The sequence below is a fragment of the Lytechinus variegatus genome, chromosome 3 (genome assembly GCF_018143015.1).
Source record: "Lytechinus variegatus isolate NC3 chromosome 3, Lvar_3.0, whole genome shotgun sequence".
In the NCBI taxonomy this organism is placed as follows: Eukaryota; Metazoa; Echinodermata; class Echinoidea; order Temnopleuroida; family Toxopneustidae; genus Lytechinus; species Lytechinus variegatus.
In genome coordinates, this window is record NC_054742.1 from 40081574 (window position 1) to 40102279 (window position 20706).

A 20706-nucleotide genomic window follows, 5' to 3' on the forward strand; every position below is an offset into this window, starting at 1 on the left:
ACTAAATAAATCATCAGCTCTGACTACATCAGCGACTTGGTTTTGATTGGCTAAGAAGCACTGGTTTCTGATCATTACTATAGTAACCGTCAGAGTGATAAATGTTCACATTAGATTTGGCTTGCAAACATCCGCTATACAGCTATGAATTATTTAAGTTTGTTACTGTTTATAAAAGTTGTAATTGAAGGGCAAGCTCAACCCAACATAAATTGGATTTGAATAAAGTGAGAAAAATAAATCAAGCATAAACCTGAAAATTTCATCAAAAATGGATATACATTAGAAAAGAAAGTTATGACAATTTACAATTTGGCTTATTTTCATTCTTCACATAAGACTTATGTGCACCACATGAGGGATATGCAAATAAGCAAGTCAATGATGTCACACTAAATTTCTTTTGTGCTTTATTATATGAAATATAGAGCATTACAATTATTGCAGGAATTCAATAAGTACGCATCTTCATTAATCACAATATGTTAGAACAATGGCAATGCCACATTTTCAGAGAGAAATCAAGCTTTGTTTCACATTTCATAAGTTATTAAAAAAATAAATAAACAAGTAGTCAGTGCATGATGTCATAGATTACCTCAATTGCATACTAACCAGGATGTGCTTTTAACTATCTTGTGAAATAACACAAAAGTTTAAAAACAATTTTTTTTTACATTATGCTAGCTTAATTTTTAATTCAAATTAACTTTTTTGTTGAGGTGGACTTGCCCTTTCATTTACAGCGACGCAATGTGCATTCAGGTATAGTTTGAAAAATTGCCTGCATTACACTCTGAGCTATCAAAATGTAAACAAAAGTTTTTTTTCATTAACATGATACTATCATGCACTTCTTCCATATAATGATTAACTTTTAGACAAATAAAGAGGTTTGACAGTATTTGCTTGACATTTAAAATACTATGCCACAATTCACATAATTAGCTCTCCCATTTTGGGTACTGTGTACATGTGATATCCTGAGCAAGTTATGAACAGGATAAACTCCTTTATAGTGGCATATATAGAAAAGTTGTAAAATGTTGAAAATCATGCCCCTTTAAAAATTTGAAATTGGGGTTTAGGCAAAGACTGTTCCTCTTCCAGTTGTTGATGCTTTTGGCTCCTTTATTCATAAGGATTAAAGTTTCAATTTATTCTCCTTTTTTGCCCTTTTAATAAAAAAATATACAATTTGCCTTTTTTGCAGCCCCTTGAAAGGTATTTAGTTTAATAAAACTGTGTTGTTGATGGATCCAATATGAATATTTATTTAATTGTGACATTAGGATTGAATATGAATTCAATTTTTATGATCAGTTTTTAATTAAATCTCATAACACTAAACAGGCTTGTCTGCAAAAATATATGTAATGTTTGCATCGTGATAATCACGATGGAATCTAAAATAGGGAGAATATGCTCATTTGTTGCCTCAGAGAACAGGACTGTCCTATAGACTTTACTTTTGCATATGTAGATTTTTGGAATGTCCTAACTCTAAAACAATTTCTCCTGATCATCAAACCTTAAAAAGATTACCAAAACCAAACAATCTTGAACAAATAAAAGATATAAAACAAGTGGAATGCATCTGGCCGTCTCACCTGCATCACGCGGTTCAATATAGCAGCAGTGCTGACTTTGAATACTACTCTAACTCGCACAAGATGTTCAGTGATACATGGTTACTCTTACGTCCACTTTTTATGAACTAGACCAATAAACTTACAGAGAGATATGATGGCTATTAAACAAAAAACCCCAACATGGCCAAAGTTCATTGACCTTACATGACCTTTGACATTGATCATGTGACCTGAAACTCGAACAGGATGTTCAGTGATACTTGATTACTCTTATGTACAAGTTTCATGAATCAGATACATAAACTTTCAAAGTTATGATGGTAATTCAACAGATACACCCAATTCGGCCAAAGTTCATTGACCTTTGACCTTGGTCATGTGACCTGAAACTTGCACAAAATGTTCAGTGATGTATGATTACTATTATGTCCAAGTTTCATGAATCAGTTTCATAAATTTTCAAAGTTATGATGGGAATTCAACAGATATCCCCAATTCGGCCAAAGTTCATTGACCCTAAATGACCTTTGACCTTGGTCATGTGACGTGAAACTCATGCAAGATGTTCAGTGATACTTGATTAACCTTATGTCCAAGTTTCATGAACTAGGTCCATATATTTTCTAAGTTATGATGACATTTCAAAAACTTAACCTCAGGTTAAGATTTGATGTTGACGCCGCCGCCGCCATCGCCGTCGGCAAAGCAGCGCCTATAGTCTCACTCTGCTTCGCAGGTGAGACAACAAATGATATAAAACAATTTGGATTAACAAATCCATATACACTGTATATGTATATCAATTATTTCATGAATTATTTTTCAAATTAAGTAATAAATCAACTGTTGAACTAATTTAATATAGATTGCTGAAATATGAGGAATGTATGAGGTTTAATTATGTAAAAAAATGTATCAATTTTCATTGCAAAAATAAATACAAATATATCTTTGGTAACATCCACTGAATCAATAAAATATTGCAAAAATATGTATTATATACAAACATATTATATCTCACTTCTAAACATCTAAATTTAGTTATTAAATTTCTTATCATTTTAGGCTACACAATGTTATCACCCTAAAAAGAGTGTCATTAGGACATATTCAATTCTGCATATTCAAAGGCAATTTTAATACACATAAATATGATTCTCTCACCACAGTCGGTTGTCAGATGGTAAAACGGTCTATCTTGAAATCGCTGTTCTGAGAAAAATGGCTTTAAAGTTTAGAGGTTTGAGTTTTTTTATGAGATGGAAATAATGCATTTTTAGCAATGGGAAAAGAAGAAGCACAATAAACACTAATAACTGAAGAATTTTGTGCTTACTTGGGGTTTTAGTTATGAAATAACAGAGATTTTTGTGTAGATAGATTGTTTAACCACAGCACATGTAAACACTCATATCATAAGATGGTAAAATGGTCTATCTTCTATATAGACCATTTTTTTACCATCTTACCCCAAATCAGCACAACATTCTTCAGCGATTTTCGAGATAGACCGTTTTACCATCTGACGGCCGTGTAATGTGGCGGTTAACTGGTCTAACTCGAAGATGGACCATTTTTCCATCTGACAGCGATGATTCAAGAATCTCAATTAAGAAGGTTAAAGGTTTATGTAAGATAGCTTGTTTTTACCTCCAGACAACATTACCAACAATGGGCTAACTCAAAGAAAGACCATTTTACCATCAAATCTGAAGGAAAAATACAAAAAAGTACCAAGACAGCGGAAATTATCTCTAAATCAAGACATGATGGGATTTTCTCGAAAGCACCATTGAAAAAGCACCCACACATTACCAGAAAAGTGAATTTACCTCAAAAAGTCAAATTTTTCGAGTTAAGACAGTTTTACCGTCTGACGGCTGCACTAAAAACATTTATAAGGAGGCACTGTTTCAGAACTCCAAATTTTGATTTACAGCACTGCGGTTTGGCTATCTATTCAAATCAGCTTGCAGAAGAATCATATATTTTGTGGCATCCCCAAGTTTAATGTTTTGGGACCAAATAAATTCCTTTTCAAGAGGTGATTACATACATTTTGTTTTGCATGGTTTAGTCACTGCTTCGAAAAGGCAAGTGTTCACATCAAGCACTGCAGTTCTATACATTTAGAGTCCCTAATCCTAAAACATTTTTTTCTGGCAAGGAGGGAGCAAAATAATTCATGTCATGTTACAGCACTGGTGCAGAGTTGACAATACATCCCTCTATAATTCATCCCTTGATGCCTGCTTGTGTACCCTGTTCATAAGTTGTTGCCAGAAGTTGACGATGTCTGGTTTTAAGTTTTGTGCTACCTCCGGAATGAAGTCCAGCTTCATATAATCCTTGTCCTCCACAGAGTACCTTGGCCAGTATCTAACAGTAGAGGAGTTGCTATCACCATTGGGGTCACTGAAGAAGGAAAGTGAAACATGCAAGAAATCATTTAGACAAGACCACTACCATATCTTCGTGGTGCTGAAAGGAATTAAATGAGCAGAAGATTACACAATGACTGTATCATTGGTAATTCAAGAGGGGTTTACGGCAAGGTATTACGAGTCTCCTGTATCATCATCTTCATCTTCATTAAAGACACCACACACAACAAACCACCATCAGGATCATTCTTCACAGAAGAGGAACTTTATACAACATGTAGGTGTACCCATGTGTGCTGTTACAAATAGTTTCAGTAACACATGGTTGAGAACATTTACAGTGACATCATGACGCAGAACCCTCATTGGAGAAGAGCCCCGATAATGAACCATGGAAAACCTCAATCACCCCAGGCCAGTTATTTAAGTATCTAAACATGTGTATCTTGACCTCGATGGCTAAAAAAACCTAAACCGCAATTACATATGCAGCGCGCCGATTCAAGCAAACTCACCCGCCTTCGCATGCTTTTTTCTCTTTAATAGTTTCCTTATTTCGGGGTCAATTTTCTTCGTTCGAAACAGAATAACATCAGATTTCAAAATACAAAATGCCTTTGAAAACTTGATTAAATATCAAATAAAATAATTCAATTTCAAAGGCCTACTACAGGCAGAGCTGCTCTTGGGTAATATGTTGTTTATGGTCTACCCTCGGCTTGCCTGATAAGAGGGATTATCAGCGATACAGGGTTGATAGTGCTTGGAAATGAAATATCATGGATCTCCTCTCTTTCTGTCTCTCTCCCTATCTCCTTTTACGTTTCTGTGTTTCCTCTTACTTTTTCTTCTTTATGTTTGTATTTGTTTCTTAAAATGTTATTCTTTCTTTCTTCTTTCCTTCCTCGGCTCCTATCTTTCATTCTTTCTTCTCCTTTGGCTTCTATCTTTCTTTAATTTTTTCTTTCTCTTTCTTTCTTTCTTTCTTTTTTATTGCATACGCAGCGTGACGATTCAATCAAACTCTACAGCCCACCAGCGCATGCAATCATTTTTATTCTCTTTAACAATTTCTTTTTGTCGGAGCCAATTTTCCTCGTATGAAATCAAAAGCATATTAACATTGAATTTCAAAATACAATATGCCTTTGAAAACTTGATTAAATATCAAATACAATAATTTAATTCCAAAAGGCCTACTATAGGCAGAGCTGCTCTTGTGTAATATCACAGCTGTTGTTTATGGTTTAACCCCGGGCTTGCGCCTGCAGAGGAGAAACGTTACATAAAAGGGATTATTGGGCGATTCAGGGTTGATAGCGTTCTCCACCAAATGGTGGAGAACGTGGATGTGAGTACCAATCCTGTGGGTAAGAACTTAAGTAGGTTTTGTAGTGCAAACCATACTTTCTCAAAAGTTTACTATTATCCATTTACATAAGACTCTACTGCAAATTTATTTTTTTTTCTATTTTTTGTACAGTATGTACCGGGGCAGGGGAATGGTTTTAAAAGTGGGGGGGGGGGGGGCTAACCATGCAAAAAATCAAAATCAGACGGTCATTTATACATTTTTTTTTTACACGGTTTTGGAAAAAGAGGGGAAACTGAAGCCACCCAGCACATTTTGATTATTACCCATAGCTGAAAAACCTACCCAGTCTTTGCAAAATTTGCCCAGTAAGTCATCACAATATGGCTAAGGTCTTTCTCCTCCGGAGTAAAATGAAGGCGTCCCAGTTCATGCTTGTCTAGGAAGGGAAAACCAAAGACGATGGCCTCCTCATCACCATGATCAGCTCTAACCCAAGATGGAGCCCTTGAACATGACATTCGGTGCTGGTATTCATAGAAGTATACTTTATCCCCCAGGGCTGAAAATGAAAAAAAAAATCCTGAGGTTGACTATCAATGTGACATTTATAAACATTCCACAAATCAAACACACCAAGGATGGTGTATCATAAAGTTGTTCATTTAAGCACATACCGGTAACTTCTTATACAACTGATCGCCCTTTGTGCTATATTAGATTTCAATATTCTGAAAGCCAATCTTATAAATAGAAATTTCTCGTTGAAAAGAAACACCAAGAATTAATATGGATTATTAAAGAAATTCACTCCTCTTACTAAATTGGGGTATCTCATTTGGAATAAGAAAGTATTACTCGACATGCATTATGTGGTTTATAACTTACAAACAACTTTATGAAATGGCCACCATACCTTACTCTGTGAAGGGTGATTCTTCAAATATGTAGCTCTAGCAATATAGTCCTATCGATTTCACATTCTGGGCACCGTAACACAAAGGTTATCGATTAATCGCTTTAAATGGCCTATCAAAATCATCGTTACATGTGCATTTAGATCAGTAGACCGGCTAGGAATCAATCAGGATTGTTCTTTACAAATAAGCGATTAATTACTAATCTTCGTGTTATGGAGCACAGGTCTATCAATTTTTAATTTTGGTCATTTTCAAAGTTGTTCAAACATATAGATATTGCTTTAAGGAATAATAGCAGTCAAGATCTACAACACATTTTGTTCTTCAATATTCCGAAGGTAAGCTGTTCATTTAAATTGGAGAAAAAGTCAATTAATCCTACCTGTCCTAACATCAGCCAGAGCTAAGGCAGGAACAACGTATATTAGATCTCCAATGACTTCTGTAAGCTGATAAAATGCATCCTCATCAGTCATACCATTCTTGCCTCCATACATGAGTTCAATACTCGTTATCAAATCACTCAAGTCTCCTGGTATGAATTTCCCAAGCTGTAGTAGAAAAATACCCAAGACTGTCGCTAAGGCTAACATATAAAGGCCACCGCACACCTTACGACCCGACTGGTCGCCGACTGGCTTGCGACTGACTGAGTAGAGATGAATCGCAAGGCAGTCATAAGCCTCGACACCACACACCTTGCGATCCGATCTGCAACTCGGGCATGCGCTTTTTGCTTTTTGGCATAGCATCTGAGAAATTGCGCTTACTACTGCGTATGCGCATTGTTTATCATAATACACGTTATGCAACTCTACTGTCTGATTGGCTGGAGGTTGGATTGAGCTTGCGATCCAGTCATAAGGATTCAACATGTCAAATCCTTCCGATTTTCCTTGCGACTTGTCTCTGACCGGTCTGCGACGCTCAAGCTTACAAGAGCTGTGACGTCACACCTCCCCCCACCCACTCGCAAGCCAGTCGGCGACCGGTCGGGTCGTGAGGTGTGCGGTGGCCTTAATACGCCTGCCTGTAATGCAGGAATTGGAGTTATTGGTCAAGCAAGAAAAGTAGAAGGTGGCAACTTCACATATGACCTCTCGGTATGAATATATCATACACACCAAATAATATGAGCCTAGAATAAATTAAACTAAAGTTATCACATTTACAAGGACTTCAGAAGGGTAAGGTGAAAAGATGTCATTGTGACCTTGACCTTTGACCTAACAAGGCAAACGCCAAGCGTTGTCTCGCCTGCATATTGCAGTCATGAAGAGACTGCATGTCAAAACTATAGGTCATATCATTAGTGGAACAAACAGATAAGGTCATGCCATTAGTGGAACAAACAGATGCAAAAAGCATCCGAACATACAGTACAAGTCAGATATCTTTAAGACCTGTTTCGAAGCTATAGAAAGTTATTGTGTGTACAACACAGCACAGTGCCAGTCATGGAAAGTTCATTGACCTTTGACCTTAATCAAATTCAACTCACATTCGAACTTGACCTGCACCTTCAAGAGATGGACCTCTTGTATGAATTTGGCAATCCTACCTCGAAGATATAAAAAGTTATTATGTGTACAACACAGCACAGTGCCAGTCATGGAAAGTTCATTGACCTTTGACCTTAATCAAATTCAACTCACATTCGAACTTGACCTACACCTTCAAAAAATGGACCTCTTGTATGAATTTGGCAATCCTACCTCGAAGATATAAAAAGTTATTATGTGTACAACACAGCACAGTGCCAGTCATGGAAAGTTCATTCACTTCATTGACCTTTGACCTTAATCAAATTCAACTCACATTCGAACTTGACCTGCACCTTCAAAAAATGGACCTCTCGTATGAATTTGGCAATCCTACCTCGAAGATATAGAAAGTTATTGTGTGTACAGCACAGTGCCAGTCATGGAAAGTTCATTGACCTTTGACCTTATTCAAATTCGACTCATATTCGAAACTTGACCTGTGCCTTCAGGAGATGGACCTCTGGTATGAATTTGGCATTCTCACCTCGAAGCTATAGAAAGTTATTGGGTGTACAGCACAGTGCCAGTCATGGAAAGTTCATTGACCTTTGACCTTATTCAAATTCGACTCATATTCGAAACTTGACCTGTGCCTTCAGGAGATGGACCTCTGGTATGAATTTGGTGATCCCACCTCGAAGATATAGAAAGTTATTGGGTGTACAACACAATTGTGCCAGTCATGGAAAGTTCATTGACCTTTGACCTTATTTAAATTCGACTCACATTCGAACTTGACCTGTGCCTTCAGGAGATGGACCTCTGGTATGAAATTGGTGATCCCACCTAGAAGCTATAGAAAGTTATTGGGTGTACAACATAATTGTTGATGATGCCGACACCGGAAATACTGATACCTATGTCACGCTACGCTACGCAGGCGAGACAAAAATCAATAGGCTACCTGGGATCCACGCTAGTATCATAAACACCAAATTATATGAGCCTAGATTAAGTTACATTCTGTGTTGTCAATGTTTATTGATTTTATGTATTTTAATAAATTTATCGATTTTTTTTTCTGGAGAAAGACCTATACTGTCTTTTCCCTAATTGCACAGGCCATCTCCCACCTGAAATTTTTCAGGTGACTCCCATGCCTAAATATACACATTTGTAGAGGGAACTGATTCTCATATAATTATAACCTATCCTATAAACCCAAGACTTCTTGGGTAAGAAACACTAGATATGACATATATCTCTTTTTTTATATTTAAAAGGGTATTCAAAAATAATTTCACCATGATTTCTTGGCGGTTTTGAAAAATTCAAAATTTAATATAAAATCTCTTTCCCTGCATCCTAAAAATACAAGGCAGTTTGTGAATCTTGATTTTTGCAATCAAGAAAACATGATCTTTTGACCCCTGGATGACCTTTGTCCTTATCACCCTAATAAATACATAGTGTGATATTACCCAATGATTATTTTTTCCAAGTGTAAACAATAAACATAATTGAAGCAGAAATTAAGAAATGAGAGAAAGTTGAACAAAAACTTCTAAAATGGATGGACATGACATATCATGACCTTTGACCCCTAGATGACCTTTGATCATATCATATGATTAAAGGACACCTAGGGGTCAAAGGTCATGATGTACCAAGTACGAACTTGATTATTGCAGGAATAGAGAAAAAAATTGTTTATTTTGTAGTAACTAACAGACAAATGTACTAACAGGAAAAGTGGCTAAGTATAGGTCTTTGCCAAAATTTGTTCAAGCGAGACAAAAACAAAGTTTTCTTCGAAAAATATTGTACCTCCCTCTAAGTCCACATGGTTTTTTATACTGATGTGGCTATCACTTTGCGGTGGAGAGGACAGGGGACACCTACAACATCATAATACTCTGAAACAGATGCAACTGTAAAACAAACTGAATGAAAATCAATCTTTACTTCACAGCTCATTTCAAATACAAAGTCAAAAGTAGCATAACACTTACCTGAGACTGGACTATGTTTCTGAAGGCTTGAACATTGAATTTTTCCAGAAACTCAATATTTATCCTGTTTGCCAAGTTGGAGAATCCTCCTTCATGGTTATTTACACCTATCAAAAGCTCCGGGCCACGTGTTAATTTCCCCATCATCAGCGCTTCAAGTGGATCTTCCTCTATAAAGAAGCCATCCACAACAGGGGCAAAAGGTAAAGTTGGTATGTCAGGGTCATCCATATCAACCTTAAGTAGATCATCAGCAGACTTGCCTCGTAAACATTCTACCAGTACTTTGGTGGTGGAAGTTGGACAGCTTAGTTTCTGAGCCAGCCTCTGGGCAACATGAAGAGGGTTCTTGGAGGTCATGATGGGACTGTGCGCCACCCCGCTTTGAGAGATAGCACGGTGGAAGAAGCCTTGTGATAGAGATGACTGGAGGTGGAGAATGATGTTGACAGCTCCAGCAGATTCTCCAAAGATTGTGACACTGTTTGAGTCACCACCAAAGTGCTTTATATGGTTGTGTATCCACTGAAGAACCATGTGCTGGTCCAGAAGAGCAAAGTTACCAAAGGCAGCTTCATCTCCTGTACTTAAGTAACCTAAAGCACCTAGACGGTAATTTGCAGCCACTAGTACCACATTTTGAAACAAAGCATATGGAGAACCATCATAATAGCCTCCTGCACCATTGGCATAAGCACCTCCATGGAAGTACACCATGACTGCCAGCTTCTCCTCAGAGTTCAGGCTAGGAGTATACACATCAAGATGGAGGCAATCTTCACTCATTTCATCTGAAGGAAACGGACGTGGAAATACAATGGATGTTGTCTCAAGATTTTGGGGGCAAAATGGGCCAGACATGGTGGCATCATATGGTCCACCAGGAAGTTTCTTCGTGACAGGTGGAGAAAATCTCCTAGCCCCTACTGGAGACTCAGCATAGTAGATACCTCTGAAGGAATACACAGGGGTTATGCTTTCTGCTATGTAATGATTGGTGCCTGTAAATATGGTTTCTTTGATCTGCACTCTTGGGGAATCATCTGTTAAAATCGAATAAAAGGGAGAATGATAAAAAATTCAATTTTTTCACTGCAAAACAACAGGGGGGATATTACATAATACAAAGCACCATCCCTCCCTAATGAATAGAAAGCGCAAACAGATCGACGCCCATGATTCATAATATCCTCTTTTGAACTACCTTTTTATTTTTTCTTATCATTTAGGTATAGTATTGTCAGAGTAAAAAATTATCTTATCAGACTCAGCCAAAAAAGACAAGATTATTACTTAATATATAAGAATGAAAGCCAGCTGCCCACTGCACAATCTTATTACATGTCACAATTTTTTTAATAGTCACATTTCCATTAAAAATGACTGTTCCAAGAGGTAAATTTATTTTTAATTTTCATTTCATTTACACTTTTGAACATAGATATGAACATTACATGAACATCAACAGTTAGAAGCTGTTCTTACTCTGTTATGGTATGTCACAAATTAATTTTTTATCACTTCAAACAATTTGCAGAAACACACTGGGATCAAAACACAATAATGTAATTCTCCCTAAATCAAATGGGCATAACTTTTTAGCAAAAGAGTTATTAGAGTAGGAGTTTATTTTGAATGTCTCTCTTTCCTTTGATGTTACATGTACCTTTTATTTGATCTCATCACTCATCGACTCCTTTATTCATCTCATGCTATATATTCTTATCTCATGCTTCTCTTCATTTCCATCCTTTCATCTCCTGCTTTGCATTCCTTTTAGAATACTTTTGCAATGTTCTTTTCTTCATGTTCATTCCATGGTTCAATTGAGTAACTCTTTTGCCTTTATTGGAATAATGCTTATTCATAGAAGCTCATTTGTATTCATTGGGTGGGAAGTCTTTTATATTTATATACTTCTTTTTGTTTACAAATTATGTCTTTTGAATATTTATTATTTACTATTGTCAAACAAACTTAATATGCAAATAAACCGAGGTTGAGGTTGGTACACCACACCCAGGCAGATCACCAAAGGCAAGCAGAGTTAAGACGTGTTACGGTATGTGTTTCTCTGTAAGGAATACACAAAGCCCATAAATGCGAGCCCAAGGCCACCCTACAAACTGGTGGCAGCGGTGGGAAAGGCCATCGCTGCTATATTACCATAGGAATACATGTAAGCCATCCTACATATTAATTGCTATCGGCAATCTTTTCTTAGAAAATGTTAGCATGTAATTGCAATTGGATAGCGTCTAGTCCTTTTTCAAAGGTTTTTTAGTAGATGGCATTTTTATACCAAAATTGAGTCATTAGCTTTCATATGCTCACAAGCTAATTTTTATATAGTGTTTGAACCTGAGTGAGCATATATTAAAATACAAGTAAATAGACTTTATATTTAGTTTATCTGTGGTAACTTGTATTCTATATGCTCACTCAAGTTCAATCACATTACCAAAATTATCTCTAGATCTAACATTAGGGCACATGAAACAATTAGAAACTGGTAGCAACTTCCCCGGGGGGGGGGGGGGGGGGAGCTCCAAAGCATCGCATATTTTTCGTTACGCCGTTCCGGTCGCATTGATACAATGAGCTGCAATTTGGTGAAAAGCGGCCGCAGAGCGCTGTCCGAGCATGACCTCTGCGTGAGCGCACTTGGCCGAGGCCGCGCTTGCTGCATCATCATGCACGTTCCATAGGGATGAATATACACTCACACGCTGGCGATCCGTTTTAAGGACCCCCGTTTTCACAAAAAATTTTAGTTTCGAGGTCCCCGTTTTTTGTCTCGCCCGCAGCACACCCCTACCACTTTTTTGGTCGAGTGTCCCCCCCCAGGGGCAACATCCCCCTAAAAATTATAATCTGGGTGCTATCTTAATAGTTTTGTACCATTTGCGATTAGGGCATTTAACAGCTCACATTGCATGGTATTGCCTCTTTTTCAATCAATAGTTTATCAAACAACTTAATTTAAATGAATTGCAATTTCTAATTATTTCAAGGCATTGTGCAATATAGGTAGTGCTATGTCTTGCCCCTTCCGCTGCCTCCCTTTCTCTCCTGGGTAATTTCTCCTTCTAATTCTCTCTCCTCCCTCTGCACTTCTTGCCCCTCTTTCTCTCTTTTTCTCTCTCTCTCCTGCTCTTTTTTTTCTCTTCACACTGACACATTGTTTCACCTCTTGTGGGGTAGGCATGGGGGAGGAGATGGTCGTAGGAGTTTTCTTTTCTGTGTTGATATTATGTCTGTATATATATATTTGTAATAGTGCACTATTTCTTTATAATTGCCATTCATATTTTTGCATGTCTTTCACTTATATATTTTTAGATGTTGTCATGAAATGTATGTATGTAAATCCCAAAACAAATTTCCTTTATGGACCTGAATAAATTGAATTGAATTGAATTAATTTAGGAATTTTAGCAATGCATGTATGTTTATAAGGGGGGCAGGACATAACAAAATTTACTAAATGGACCCAACACATGTCTTATCAAGATTTGTGAGACTAAAAAAAAAGATTGGTGAGACGGAGTTAGTTATACCCTTTTCATAAACCCATCCTCCAATTAGCCGCCTAAGAGTAATGCGGATAATTCAATATAAATTGCGTTCACAAACTCCGAAAATAATCCGCAATATTTTTACGAGCGCCCGTCCTGAAAAAGGCGGATAATCGCCATGACAACTGGACACGCCCCCTCCGATGCGGTGGTGTTGGAAAAGCGTGACCTTGTGACCGCACCATGGCAATTATCCGCATTATTTGGAAATGTGTTCATAAAGTCAAAATCTGGTCCCGATGCTGCTATTATGCGGATAATAGCAGCATCAAAATAATGCGGATAACTCTGGTCCTCCTCCGATTTTACGACCAAATTATGCTGCTATTAGCCGCATAATTGGGTTTATGAAAGGGGTATTAGACAAAGATCTACTTGTTAACAATAAGCTTAAAGGGCCCAGCCACTGACAAATCATGGGGAAATTGAATCAATACGAAATTTGCGAAAGGCCAATTGACTTGCATAATATACTCCGTCCGTCATGAGCGCCCGTCGGACTAATGCCATGAGAGTTTGGACAGCACCAATTTGACCGAACTCATGATGGTTATTTACTTCGGACCATCGCAATTCCTGTTTCCAACAATCCCAATTCCTACACTCATAGCAGGTCTTTTGATTGCCAAACCAAAATAAATAACCTCTGTGAAGTTACATGTTTCAAAGTGAAAACATGCAGTTTACTTCTGGTTAGTCTACCAACTGTTGCTCTCCTATAGACCTGCCAGACATGGAATGCAGCTGAGTGAAAGACTTGAATCCCTTCTCTGTTCTGAGATTAGCCTTGATTTCCCCATGATTTGTGAATGAAAGGTCGCTTTAAAGCACTGGTTCACTGCTACCATCCTGCCTGTGGAGAATCTACAGGTAGGACTATAGTAGGGGAAGGCGGGGTAAGTTGTGACAGTTTTTGCTTTTTGCATGTTAGAATTGATATGATTAATAATCTTGTCGAAATAAGTACCTTGCCTTGAAATTTAATTCTTCTGAAATATTTTCTACCTATATATAACTTTCTATCCCCACACTGAAAGTCATCGTGACCTTTGAAAAAAACGATGTCAAATGGCTCAACTTGCCCCATATATGGGGTAAGTTTGAGCCACTTTCTGGGGTAAGTTGAGCCACAAAAACTATGTACAAAATGTATGGGGGGAGAACCAGCATGTCAATTTTTGTTTAAAGTCTTTTCACTTGCTAATTCTCTATAAATACTAACATCCTGTAAAAGGAAAAGAGCAGTCATGTAAATTTGCTCCTTTCAGCCTGCATTTCAATCGATTTTTATGGTTTGTTTGTTTTTTAAGATACATTACCATAGGAATTACCATGGCTCAACTTGCCCCATGCTGTTTGGCTCAACTTACCCCAGTCCGAACTTAGTGCGATAATTTTGTATCCACACATTTATTATGCATCCATCATATAAAAGACTATGACAAGAATGAAGATCCATACCTGGACTAATAATGTTGTTATCATGTCTTTATTATATTTAAAGACGTGTGTGTTTCTAAAGCACTTATCTATTTCACACTCTTTTTTACTTTTTTGGCTGAAATTCATATTTTTCCCTCTAAAAAAATAGTTTTTGTTTCAAAGTTGGAAACAATGTGGTGGGGTTATGCTATGGGTCATCAATACATGACACCACCACAATGTCTGACTCATTCATTATTGGCCTGGGGCTGGTGGCTCAACTTGCCCCTATGCTCAACTTACCCCGCCTTCCCCTATGCAATTGCTGTATTGAGCACACACTTTAAAAATCCCCAATAAAGGTCAAGTCCATCTCAGAAAAACATTGATTTGAAATAGAGAAAAATCAAACTAGCAAAATGCTGAAACAGGGCATTTCATCAAAATCGGATGTAAAAAAAGACAGTTATGACACTTTAAAGTTTTGCTTATTTTTCACAAAACAGAGATATGCACAACTCAAATGAGAAAGTTGATGATGTCCCTCACTCACTATTTCTTTTGTTTTTTATTGTTTGAATCATACAATATATCATTTTTTATAAATTTGAAAATGAGGACCAACTTGACTGAATCATATACTATCAAACAATGCTCATTCCACATGTTCAGGGAGGAATTAATTGTTGTTTCACTTGACAAGGAGGAGAAAAATAGAATATTCCTTATTTCAAATAATAAAATACAAAAGAAATAGTGAGTGGATGATGTCATCAGTCTCCTCATTTGCATACCCAACAGGATGTGCAAATAACTATTTTGTGAAATTAAGTAAAACTTTAAAATGTCTTAAAGAGAAATTCCAGTAGTTGCAGTAAACACTGATTTCATGAAAAAGTCTGTAAAACAAGGCTTAATTGTCAGTATATCTTCGAGGATCTAGATCTGGTACAGTTACATAAACTGAACTTTGTGAAATTTTGAAATCTACGCTGAAAAATGTTCAGACTGAAGATTCCCTACACAGATAAGCACACGTGGGACAGGATTCGAATGTCGGGCCCGACGCTCTACCCAAATCCTGTGCTTATTTGCTGATTTCTCAGCAATTACACAATTTCTTCCAGAATCCTTTGGCACATACGTTTTATTTATACAAACAGACACTTTGGTGGTCATTTCATTGGATTCTGTACGAACTCATTTTGATATCCTTACCAAAACTAGCATTTACCTTTAACTTTCTTAATATACATCCAATTTTGATAAAATTTTCAGTGTTGTTTGTTTTATTTTTCTCTTTTTATTCAAATCAACTTTTTGTTAAGGTGGATTTGTCCTTCAAAATATCACTTTTGTGATCAAAATTATTACTTTCCATACAGTTGCAATTCAATATTCATTAGTAACTTAGAAAAACTTTTGTATTGACCAGAGCGCTCAAAATCTTGAATTTTGGCATATTTTTGTGTACGCCCTCTATTGGTGGAAAGAAATATGGCAAGAAAATTTTCATTTTTTAAGCTCTATTTTTAATCAAGAAAAATGATTTAAAGAATCACATTTACAAGAGGATGTTCACCCTGAAGAAAACTTTGTTGTAAAAATAGCAGAAAAAATAGTAAAAAATATTGGTGAAGGAGGAAAATCCGTTTGTAAGAAAGTTATTAGAGTTCAAAAGTTTGGATTTGTGACGTCATAAACGAGCAGCTGCCCCACGTGTTATGTAATATAAAATGCATGAATTTCAAATTTTGTATGGTTCCTGATGACTTTAATTTTGTTTTCTATTCATGATCTGGTGTGAAATGATTTGTCTATTGATATACAAAAGGTACAGTGAAAACCATTTTCAATTTTCTGAGAAAATGACATTCATTGATTTTTTACCATTCGCCATGTAGGAATGCTGCTCGCATATGACGTCACAAATCAAATAATTGAAACTCTAATAACTTTTTTATTATTTGATGAATTTTTCTAAAACCTTCGGCAGTATTTTTTATCATTTTTTCTGCTATTTTTACAATAAACTATTTGTCAGGGTGAATTAACTTCCCCTTTAAGAGATAAGTTATACCCCTCTCATAAACCCATCCTCCAATTAGCCGCCTAAGAGTAATGCGGATAATTCAATACAAATTGCGTTTACAAACTCCGAAAATTATCCGCACTATTTTTACGAGCGCCCATCCTAAAAAAGGAGGATAATCATCATGGCAACTGCACACGCCCCCTCTGATAGAGTTGCGTTGGAAAAGGGTGACCTTGTGACCACACCATGGCAATTATCCGCATTACTTTGTAAATGCGTTCATAAAACAATGCCGCTATTATGCGGATAATTGCAGCATCAAAATAATGTGGATAACTCTGGTCCTCCTCCGATTTTACGACCAAATTATGCTGCTATTAGCTGCATAATTGGGTTTATGAAAGGGGTATTAGATAATGAAAAGCTGTAATGGAAACTGACAGTATAAAAATTAAGCATTTGTCAAAAGAAAAAAAGTGAAAATAATCCAAACATTGTCAACCTTATTTTGCCACACATAGAGATGTAACTGAGAACAAGGTTATATCATAACCTTGTTCATTGAATGACTGCTTTGAAGTTTAATTTCACGACTGTTTTCCTGTTTTCCCAGGCAGGGTCGTTGCTTCAGGAAAAACCAGAGCTCTTTTCAAAAACAAGGAAAGCCCCGGGAAAAACATACCCTATACACAGAGGTGTAAATCTCTCCCAAAAGGTAGTGGGGGGACAAGGGGCTGGAAAATTTGACAAGCAAAAAAAAGGGGGTTATCACCCCAAAAGAAGCTAGGTCATCTTGTCCAAAATACATGCTTTATTTTGATTTTGAATGGTGTATTTCTTTCCATCATAAAACTAAAGACCAAAAAAAAATTTGGGGACATTTGATGTGCCCCCCCTAATAGTTTGATGAGGGGGATGCATCCCCCTGGGATTTCCACCCATGCCTATACATGATTAGCGTTTGACTAGTCTTTTAAAAAATGGCTTCGGAAAAAATACCGTAATTATGTTTGACCCGCCATTGGCATTGACCGGTCTTTCAAAACCACCCCTTTAAAAAAAAAATATCTGTGTTTTTTAATATGATACCCTTGCACGTGCACGCGGCCCGCATGCACGAATCTTCATTATATTCTTCAGACGCTTGGGGGGGGTCACTCGACCAAAAAAGTAGTAGGGGTGTGCCGCGGGCGAGACAAAAAACGGGGGCCTTGGAGCGGGCTAATTATAAAGAGGGTTCTCGGAACGGGCTTCGGAACTACAAATATTTGTGAAAACAAGGGTCCTTGGAACGGATCGCCAGCGTGTGATTGCGTATGCATCACTATGGAAAGGGCATGCGTGCATGATGCAGCTAGCCCGGCGGCATGGCTGCTGAGTGTGCTCGCCCAGAGGCAATGGTCGGACAGCGCTCTACGACGCTTTTCACAAAAATTGCAGCTTATTGTAGCAGATCAATGCGATCGGAACGGCGTAACGAAAAATATGCGAAGCCTTGGTTGGAGTGAATTTCTTTTTTCTTTCTCGATAAGAAGAAAATGCTATGCTTTGGAGCGGCTTTCTTTGTTCTTTTTCTCAATATAAGGCAAAAATGCTATATGCCTTGGAGTGGAAATTTGAGTGTAAAAATGGGGGTCCCCTCCGCGCACATACCCACTTAGACAGCTGGCAGCCGTCTGTTTCGAGGAGTTTTTTAACATTTTTTTTTTATTTCTCCTCTGTATTTGGTGAGTGAAGCCAACGGAGTTCAGCTGAACAACCAAAATAACAGAGACTGAAGCTTTTGGTCCAATACCCACTATGCATTATATACTTAGTGCCCCCCCCCCCCCCCCGGGTTCAGACGTCACTGTTCATCTCCAGGAGCTGGACATTGAGGAACAGAAGATCCTGCATCCAGAAATGAACCTAGTTATGTAATCTGATGTACCGGTAGCCTATGTTATGTAGTAAAGTTGGAGTCTCTGGTCGGGACTGGTCTGAGACTGAGTTTTTATTTTTATCATCGCCCCTGGCCTGGGCCTGCCTGGATTGGTTTTCACACTAAAATTTACGAAACCGTCATCAAACATTATCTGCCCGATAAAGTACTCACCAGAAAAACAGTGCTGAGGAGAAAGAATGACGGTTAAAACCCCTAAAAACAGCGAACAGAAAAGGCACGCCATGTTTGTGCCGGTTCGTGCACGAGAACTTGATAGGAAGTCGGACCTCGGAATGATAGATCGAATGGTGGGCCGGCTGGCTGTGACTTGCTGTGTCGCGGGCCGGGTCCACTCGCGGTCGATAGCGCGATTGTGACGTGAAAGCAGAGTCTATTGCATGCACACATGATGCATTGAGCTAGAGGGGAAATGGGCGTGTCGTGGGCGTGCCCATGTCCACGTGTTTGTGGATGTCATGTCATGTGATTGACGAATATGAGTGGAGATCATGGAGATTATTAGTATACATCTCTATGGTGATGTTATTGCTGTCGAATGGTATATGGCCAATTCTTCCAATTGTAGTAGCTCTGCAGAGCAGTTGGCCGTAGGACAAAGGTATGAAATGTAGCCCAATTTCGACAGTTCAGAAAAAAAGGGATAAGCAACAGGGCCCGGCAACAGGGGCAACAGCTCCTTGCGCTTGCTTGTAAAAAATATATCAACCCGTGCATCCTAGTTATAATTACAAAAGTGCGAATAAATATCAATAAAAATCGTCTCAAAATTAAAGCTAAAAAGTCAGATAATACCGTCTTCATGAATTCCTATTACTAAATGGTCCTTTTTTCACTACATGGAATATCAAAAAGTTTCATTTTGAATGTCCCTGTGCTAGGTAAAATAATTTCAGCTCGCGCTTCGCCCTCTCATCATTTCTCGATTGCGATCCACATCCACCTCACAATTTTTCAACAAAGTGCTTGAAATAGTGATCCGTTTTCAGATCAGAATATCAAATAATTTCAGCTCGCCCTTAGCGCACTCGTATTATTGATTTTCATGATAAAAATGTTTATAGAGATATGCAGCTGGTATTTATACAGTTTCAGATCAGAATATCAGCATTTTTCTTATAAATTAATGTAGGAAGACCAAATACCCATTCATTTCATGAATTAAAAAACATGAATAGAGTGTCCTGGCCGTTTTTAGTAATAGGCTTAATATATTTTCGCTTGCGCTTCGCGCGCACATTGACCGTTTACTTAAACGACTCCTGGACCAATGCTCTCTTCTTTTCAAGATTCACTCCAGACAGGTCAAAATGCCAATGCCAGCTATAGTCACTCCGGCAACATATCTTGCAAGGACGGGCCATACACTGAAATTTGCTGAACTGCAAGATGAATTATCGTATCAAGTATACCTGTCCGTTTCAAATACTTAGAATGTCATTTTTTAGGTCACAGGCGGAATGTCACAATTTTATAAGCTCGCGCTTCGCACTCGCATTATTTAATCGTTGAAATATATACACAACAAAAAAATTAAGTCCCCCCTAAATCAAATTGTTGTAACTTTTGAACCGAATTATTTTGAGATATGATATTTCATGAGTGGTTTTATACACTCATTAAGCAACTCCTGGAGAAAAATGAGATTGATCGGTTGAGTCATGCATGAGTAATTAAAGATTGAATTAAAAATGACCATTTTTGAAAGTCACAAGAGTCGTTTTTCAGATTGTGCAAGTACAAAGTTGGGCAAAAATTGTTTTTAGGTGAATTTTATGGTGTTATGCTGTTTTACTATCCATCATTTAACCACTTCAGACCAAATTTTGATATCGTATGTTCATGGTTGAGTGAGCACGATATTGCAGGTGCCGCGGAAGCGGGGGGCTGGGGGGCTTCAGCTCCCACTTTTTTCCATAAGCAAGTACAAAAATGTAATACGATTGTGATTTTTGGCATGGTCAGCCCCCCCCTCCCAATTTTGAAAACTGCTCTGCGGCCCCTGTATTGTGACGTATCATCATA

The 20706-nt window shown here is 37.6% G+C and overlaps 1 protein-coding gene across 1 annotated transcript; it reads right to left on the reverse strand.

Moving 5' to 3' along the window:
* Positions 1 to 2662: 2662 nt before the first annotated feature.
* On the reverse strand, positions 2663 to 18992 carry LOC121411002 (carboxylesterase 5A-like). The gene is made up of 5 exons (XM_041603459.1): positions 18835 to 18992; positions 9705 to 10747; positions 6591 to 6759; positions 5634 to 5850; positions 2663 to 4007 (listed from the first exon to the last, which is right to left on the reverse strand). Exons 1-5 carry the CDS (start codon positions 18905 to 18907, stop codon positions 3821 to 3823), a joined length of 1689 nt encoding a protein of 562 aa, XP_041459393.1. The 5' UTR covers positions 18908 to 18992; the 3' UTR covers positions 2663 to 3820.
* Between the last annotated feature and the right edge of the window lie 1714 nt (positions 18993 to 20706).